Raw genomic sequence first — 8,254 nt, forward strand, 5'->3', positions numbered from 1 at the left:
AAAATATGCACTCTAGAGTCAATTCTTTAACAAAAAAAAGCTTAAAAGATTTGACATCAACATAAAATCTCCACTAAAGCATATAAAATTCAAGTAAAAGAAATATAGTGCAAGATGTTAACAATCTAACAAATGAACTAAATCATGCAAAATTCATGTCACTCGCTGGAAAAACTATAATAAACATTTATTTATTATTTTTTATCTAAGATATTTCTGAATATATAAAATTTAACAAATATCAAGACAACATCCAACTGTTTGTATTGTAACATCAATTTAACTAATTTCTTTATGGTGAAAACTCTTGTAAACAACAAGACTGTTTTGTCTTATTGTACAAATTAAAATCCAAGTAAGTGGCACTAGTGAAAAAGGGGCTTAGTGATCTTTTTGTTTTTTTTTAACAGTGGGGTACAAAGACATTTGTCTCCACTTATAACTCAGGTGTTTGTGATTGGTCAGCTGGTATATCCTGTACAACATTGATTTTAAAAGTCCAGTGTCTTGCTTTATTTGAAGAATGTTACTGGAAGTTTTTTTGCCTGATCTGATGTTTACTTTGTTTTTGTTTTCTCAGTGAAGTTGTTGAGTACTCCTTACCGAAGCTGTTGGACAAACTTCAGATTAGTTATGAGGAGGTAAGACTGAAACATGATGACACTCAATGGAAATGATCTTCACAATAAACACTTACTGTCTTTTATGTTTGTTGTAATGTTTTAGCTTGTTGATCTCTGTATTCTGCTGGGCTGTGACTACTGTGACAAGATACCTGGTCTGGGTCCTAAGAAAGCTCTGGGCCTGATCCAGAAGCACCATAGTATTGAGACTGTGGTATTGAACATCAATAGACAGGTATTAGATGAACACCTCCCAACTTCTCCACGGCTTTTATATAAAAAAATGATCAAATGCATCCAACATATTTGCCTTCCCTCAGACTTACCCTGTGCCACAGTTCTGGAAATACAAAGAGGCAAGGAAGATTTTCTTGGAGGCACCACAAACCAGAGTTCCTGAGCTCATCTGGACTGAACCAGATGAAGAAGCTTTGGTCGGGTTCCTCTGTCCCACCAAGCACATTAGGTTTGTCCTTTCCTCAAACCCGCTTCCTTTTTTCACACAATGCTGTAAATTTATGGAAACTAAAACAAATATAAATCTCATGCGTGCTCGTATATTTCAGYGAGGAGAGGGTTCGTCGTCGGATGAAGACGTTTCGTGACAGTCGAGAAAATCGGCGAGAGGAGAGGGAAAAGGAGAGGGCAGCAGGAAGTCAGAGGCAGACTCGAATGGAGAACTTCTTCAAAGTTACCAGAAAGAGAAAAGAGGTGAGTCATGGTAAAACATACAAACAAAAATTACAAAACTTAAATGGAATGTAGAACACCACGGTTTCTACACAGTCTTTAAAAGTGTGGTGTTTGTTTTTAGTGTTTTCCAGGTTTGGATAAGTGTGGCAAAATAATGAAATATGGATTTCAGATTTTTTCCATTTCTCATTTTATTGACAAAWGAGAACAGATTTAACTGTAGAGTCAATTTTGTTTCTTTGTAAGAAAAATATCTCATGAACCAGTAGGTGGATATTATGGAAACTTTTAGAAGGTACTGGATGCACACCTACAGCTGATTACCTTTTTAGTCCACCAGGATTAAGATGGCCGTCACAGCAAATGAAAACCAGTGTGGTTTTATACAGAGCTAACATTTAATATTAGAGTAGCTGCGACTGATCCCCAACTTACATTTTGAGAATAACATTGTGCAGCATTTTTGCCTGAAACCTTGGCTTTACCTGTTMGAACCACTGAACTCTCAGAAAGTAATTGTTGTCTATACGTCTGTATGGCAGCCCTTCAAGTCCTACTGGACCTGACCCACATTTACAGTCCTGCTCACCATTATTGGCACCCCTTCATGTTTTGCATAACTGAGTAAATATCTTCAGAAATAAATCGAAATGTTCAAAATTTATATCAGCAGAATCTTTTAATTGGAGGTCCAAAGTAATTTAACAAAGAAAATTGTTATTTCAACATAGATATTTTAATTCTAAAGGAAAAAAACAGAAAACCCTGTGATGGACTTGCGACCTGTCCAGGGTGTACCCTGCCCCTCGCACTGTGACTGCTGGATATGGGCACCAGTGACCCACGCAACCCTGAAAAGGAAGAAGCGTGTACAGAAAATGGATGGATGGATGGATGGATGGATGGATGGATGGATGGATGGATGGATGGAAAAACAAAAAACCAGCATGTGCACTAATATTGACACCCCTCCTTAATATTTAATTGCACACTCTTTGGGAGTGATGACAGCCTCCAAACGTTTCTCATATCCATCTATAAGCTTCTTGCACTTCTCGGGTGGTATTTTCTCCCACGCTTCCTTTGCAATATGCTCAAATTCTTGAACATTTGCAGGGTTCCTTTCTCCAATGGCAGATTTCAGCTCCGTCCAAAGATTTTCAATTGAATTGAGATCAGGACTCATTGAAGGCCATTTTAAAACAGTCCATTTTTTCCCTTTAAATGATTTCTGCTTGCTTTTTGAGGTGTGTTTTGGGTCTTTATCTTGTTGGAGGACTCATGACCTTCGCCTCAAACCAAGTTCCCTTACACTGGGCAAGACTTTCCGCTCTAAAATTGCTTGATAATCTTCTGATTTCATGATGCCTGTGATACGGTCAAGTCCTCTAGTACCAGATGCAGCAAAGCAGCCCAACAGCATTATGGACCCTCCCCCATGCTTGACTGTTGGTATGGTGTACTTTTCCTTAAAGGCTTCATTGCACCGTCTGTAAACATATTGTTTGTGTGCATTACCAAAAAGCTCCATGTTTGTTTCATCGGTCCACAAAACATTGTCTCAGAAGGCTTGAGGTTTGTCCAGGTTCTCTTTGGTGAAGATCAATCGTTCTTTTTTGTTTTTTCTTCAGCAATGGAATATTCTTTGGCCTCCGCCCATAAAGCCCAGCTTTGTTTAGTGTGCGGCATATGGTATTGTTGAAACAATTACACCAGACTGCTCCAGGTTGGTCCTCAGGTCTTAAGATGTTTGACGTGGTGTTTTTTCCACCATTCGCACCAACCTTCGAAGACTTCTGTCATCAATTTTTCTCTTCCCCTCACGTCCTGGGAGGTTCTTGACAGTTCCATGCCTGGAAAACTTCTTAATAACATTACGCACCATTGAAACAGGGATACCAAGATCTTTGGAGATGGTCTTATACCCTTTGGAGGTCTTGTGCTWGCAAACAATAGAATTTCTGGTGTCCTCAGACAGCTCCATTGGTTTTACCATTGTCACACATGAAAAGGGAATAACAGGGGGCTTTCTAAAACACCAGCATGATCATTCATTGGATAATTCATGTCACATTGGTGGAGGTAGTTCATCACAGGTGATCCTTATTTGGGATTTGCAACTGGTGAGCCGAATTGGGTTTGCAGCAAATGGTGCCAATAACATTGACATGGTAAACATTATGTTTTTCTATATTTCCCTCAAAATGTTTATTTTTTTAAATGTTCATCATTTGATGTTTTGTATCAAACACAAGTTTTCTGTAGTAAAATGTTGTTTAACTTGATAAATTTTCATCAGTAAATATTCTATAATATGTACTTAAACTTCATGGGTGCCAATAATGGTGAGCAGGACTGGATTTATGTAATTTCCCTTTGGGATCAATAAAGTGTTTTTGATTTGTACATCTTAGTGGAGGCCACGTCCTGGTAAGGTTATACCAGTCTGGTAGGTGGAAAAACCTATGTGACTCACAGCACACTAGAATCTGGGACTGGGCAGTTGCTGATGTTTCAGTAACTGCAGGATCTGGAGACAGAATAGTCAAAAAATACAAAATTGAGCCAACAGATTTAAGAAATGTCTGCCTGGAGTAACCTTTTTATGATGGACATGTCTCCCAATCATTTRTACTGTTTTACAGATGGATCCCACTGATGGGGTCAGCAGGTGCAGGGGTGCTGATTTTGCACAACCATAGTGTGAGAGTACAGATACTCAATAGGTGGTTTTGCATATCTCACTGTATCTCAAGCTGAGATAAATGCAACCCACCAGTGTGTGGCATCTCTCAAAGACTTTCAGTGTARGCAGAAGGAAATAAGTAGTACACTGTCCTAACTGGGCACAACATGCTCAACCGCCGGTGATGGGACTCCAGGGTAATGGTCTGTGAGAGAAAAAAAATATTTCTCAGAATTTTTAAATTTAAGTCAAATGATAAGATAGAATTCTGAGAAAAAATTCTGAACTCAGTAATTCATATATTTGTTTGCTCTGTGGTCCTAATCCTGGTCTGTAGAAATGTGATTTTGAGGATAAAAATTGCAATTTTAAAATTCTATGTYGAAATCCTGCTGATGGGTCTCTTCAATGCTTGCCTTGTGAATTCATTTCTTTTTGTGTTTCTTTGTTTCTAGGCTTTGGAAGTTGCATCTTCAGCAGGTGACACGACAAAGAAACCAAGATGAAAACAGGACAGTTATTGTTGTCGTCATCTCCAAATGATTGTTATGTTTTTAAATGTTTTCTCTGCCAAGATTTTGCTAACCTAATAATGCATCTGTTGACATTTGTGAAATTAGTGATTTGACTCTGAGTGTTCATGACAGTGCAGTCACCGAAGCAGTTCCTCGTGCATCATGCAGTTTCCTGCAGAGCCTCTGACACGAGCGTCAGGAGATGTACGGCAATGAAAGAGAACAGTGTAGTCACTGTTGAGGAGGCCTTTCCTAAAGCCAAAACTAAACACAAGTGATGTCTTTTCACCAGATATTCAATTAGACACCTGTTATATAAGAGGAGCCAAGAAAGAAACCAAGGACTTGAATTTTAAAACATTTATTTAAGCTGTAAAATGTATTCAGAAGGACCGTAAGATGACTTCGTCTACACTTTGAAAACATTGGTTTGCAAAACTGYCAAAGTAATATTTCCATTTTTATGTTGTTAATTTTGTATCATGTATTTATTTAACTTTTGAATCACAACAATCATTTGTATTTGGTTGTTATGCTTTTGTGACCTGTTGAAATTTGAAGAGATAACATGTTTTGGAAAATTATKAATACATATTTTCAATAAAATGTGTCACGCACAGAATGTTTGTGCATTGTTTATCATTTGTAAGAGACACTTAAGGGCTTATCACTTTAAATTTAAGATGATCTTTAGTGTACATCGTGTCATTGCTGATATTTTATATGAAATGTGCCATATAGATAACAGCAAAACCAAGTTAGTTGATTTATTATTTTTGATTTATTGTTATTCTGCTATTTTGAGTTTTTAATCAGTTTTTTTTTTCAAGTCAAACAACTTTAGGAGCAAACATTTGAAGGAAAAATGTTTATGAATAATTTGTCATAGTCACTTCTCTTGAATTACATTTAAAATTTGTAACTATCACTCTATTTCAGTGATTACCAAAGTTGGGGTTGGAACCCCTCTATGGGTCATAAAACATCAATTGGGGGTCCCCAGATGATTTTCAAATATCAGTGTAAATGCAAATAAATAGCTGATAGAATATTTTCACCATAATTAATAAATAACAAAAATYATAATCATAAATAAGTAAAAGTAGTTTCATAGTTATTACAGTAGTTTTGTTTTTATTATGCCTAGTAAATAGCAAAGTATGCAAAAGGAGCATATAAGTAAATGCAAACTGGGGTCATAAGTATTTGCAACAGTTTTTGTTAAAAAGTTTGAAAACCACTAAATTTTTTTTATGCCTTCTATGCAGAGGTGTACTAATTTTTTTGAGGAACTGTATTTACAGTTTTTATTTTAAATCAAACCTTTTACATTTATTTCATTACACTCAAAACATAAAAGTTGTACTTACATAACTATACTTCACTCATCCGTGAAATTKGTTTTTACTAAAGTCATTTGTTATTTTGACTATTAGCTATTTTTTTCAAGTACTTTAGTCACCTCCTCTACAACGTTAGTGTTTGCGCATGCGCAGACTCATTGCTCTTCCACACCAACAGATGGCGCAGGCGCAGTAAAAGCGCACGCGCTTCCCAGCGTTTTCTTTGAAGAGGAAGAAGTTTGTCAATCGCTCAATCTTTCCTGTGAACATTAGGAGGTGTCTCCTCGCTCCCACGGCCGTCAGATTTGGCAAGTCCGCCCTGAAGACACCACCTCTGTCCCGGGTCCCTCCAGCCGAAACTTTTCCTGCTGGGTTTTCCACCATGGCGACGAGTGCGAAGCGAAAGCAGGAGGAGACTCACCTAAAGATGCTCCGGGAAATGACTAGCCTGCCCGCGAATAGGAAATGCTTTGACTGTGACCAACGCGGCCCGACCTATGTCAACATGACAGTGGGTTCCTTCGTCTGCACCACCTGTTCCGGGATCCTGTGAGTGTRCTTTTGACTTTACGCTCATTGTTGTCCGTCCCCCCTCCCAGGTGAGGACGAGGCGCCTCCGCCGTCAGGATGTAGGTACCGTTAGCTCGTTAGCTGCTGGGGAAAGTCAGGACAGGTAACGTTGAGGTTCAGCCCGAGGCCGTTGGGTTGGGCTCGGTGCTTCAGTTTGTTTACATCTGCTCTTCATAACAACATGTTCTGGTCGATGAAGGCTCGGTGTGTGACTCGAGCGTCAGGGCTAGCACGACTTTATAATCGGGTTTTTTGTGGTTCTTGTGTGAAAAGTGCGTGTCACGGTGGCGCATCTTATTGTTTTTGTTGGATCGGTTTAAAAAACTAAGACATCCCTCGAGATTTATTTGTGTCACCAGTTCTCATTATGAAATCACTGCCTGCAAACTTCTAGATAAGGCAAATATCTGTATGGTCACGTGTTCTACTCGGSTTTTTAGTTTTGCAAGACCAGAACTAGTCAGTGTTGAGTTGTACAGTCAGGCTGCATTGGACTCTATAGCATGGGTGTCCAGTTCTGGTCCTGGAGGACCACTATCCTGCATGTTTGACCAGTTTCTCTGCCCCACACCTGATTGAGTGACTGAATTATCTCTTCAAGTTCAGCAGAAAATTGTTGATTCTCTCCTCTGGGTCAGCTGGAGGAGGTATCTGAGGCTTTTGTTCCTGAGTGATGATAGGATGGAGATGAATCAACACACTGGGGCCTCAGTAATGAGAGTGTTGCTTCGGTCGGTCATAGTAAATAAACTGTTGAGTCGAAAGGCAAAGCTCTGGGTTTACTGGTCCCGTCTACGTTCCAACCCTCACCTGTGGTCATGAGGTTTGGATCATGACCAAAAGAACCAAATCCTGGATCTAAGCAGCTGAAATGATTTTCCTTCATAGGGTGACCGGGCTCAGTCTTAGAGATAGCGTAAAGCTGCTGCTCCTTTTCATCAAAATAAGTCAGWTGAGGTGGTTCATGTGATTAGGATGCCTCCCTTTCACCTCCTCCCTGACCCATTGGAAGGAGGCTCTGAGGCAGAACCACCACCCAGGCTAGAACCCTATGGAGGCATTATATCTCCACTCTGGTCTGGGAACACCTCAGGARGGGGTACCCCAGTAGGAACTGGGTAGAGGGCTGTCTGGGTTTCTCTTTTGGACCTGTTGCCTCTGTGACATGAGCGGTAGAAGAAGCTCYTTAATCATCCATTAATTCAAAGTAGGTGTGTTGGAGCAGAGGAACCTCTAAATCTGTGGTTTCCAACCTGTTTTCCTCAAAGCCCCCCTTTCTTACCTTTAAGCCAAGCAGAGCCTCCCCACTCCCACTGGAACACTCATGCAGGAAAATACATGTTCTCAATAGMTTACAACACAAAAATTAAAATACACACTTACACAAATAGTATTGCAATAACAAACATRTTACCACTTTGGGCAATGTAAATTAACTGCAAATGTTGAAGTTTTTTAAAGTTACCTTTGATTTCGGCAACGTTACTTCGYGTTTCACACAAAGTCCTCCAGAACAAAAGTAAACAACCTATAGAGCTCCCTAGTGGACTGGAGGGAGTCAATCCAACACCCCACCTTTACCACAGACACATTAAACCTTTATCTCTTATCAAAGTAAAATTATCAGGTGAATTGTTACAAACTTCTATATGGAAAATGGATGAACAGATTTCTACAAAGTTTTATTATTCAAATGGACTTGTTTTGGTGATTTTTATTTATAAACAATAAATGGATACTTTCACAACCTCTAACGTGGAGAGTAGGGGTGTAAGAAAATATTGATACACTGAAATCTCGCGATATTTCATTTCCCGATACTGT

At 39.2% G+C, this 8,254-nt stretch overlaps 2 protein-coding genes across 4 annotated transcripts in view; both read left to right on the top strand.

Annotated features, from left to right (window-relative positions):
* Positions 1-5,139, top strand: part of zgc:110269 (probable flap endonuclease 1 homolog) — a gene marked incomplete at its 5' end in the record, with an annotated part of 7,092 nt that extends 1,953 nt beyond the window's left edge. The window contains 5 exon segments of the mRNA XM_014033891.1: positions 581-641; positions 727-858; positions 944-1,089; positions 1,190-1,334; positions 4,458-5,139. Of these exon segments, the coding sequence (XP_013889345.1) occupies positions 581-641; positions 727-858; positions 944-1,089; positions 1,190-1,334; positions 4,458-4,508 (535 nt within the window).
* A 959-nt stretch (positions 5,140-6,098) lies between these two features.
* The window catches only part of agfg1b (ArfGAP with FG repeats 1b), a 19,219-nt gene continuing 17,063 nt past the window's right edge, over positions 6,099-8,254 (top strand). Inside the window, exon 1 of one of the 3 annotated variants that reach the window (XM_014033893.1) lies at positions 6,099-6,409. In XM_014033893.1, coding sequence (XP_013889347.1) covers positions 6,243-6,409 — 167 coding nt within the window. In that variant the 5' untranslated portion in view covers positions 6,099-6,242. The remainder of the gene's footprint in view (positions 6,410-8,254) is intronic. The other 2 variants (XM_014033895.1, XM_014033894.1) reach the window with 2 other exon arrangements.

Source organism: Austrofundulus limnaeus, unplaced genomic scaffold (assembly GCF_001266775.1).
Source record: "Austrofundulus limnaeus strain Quisiro unplaced genomic scaffold, Austrofundulus_limnaeus-1.0 Scaffold1886, whole genome shotgun sequence".
NCBI classification, from domain to species: Eukaryota; Metazoa; Chordata; class Actinopteri; order Cyprinodontiformes; family Rivulidae; genus Austrofundulus; species Austrofundulus limnaeus.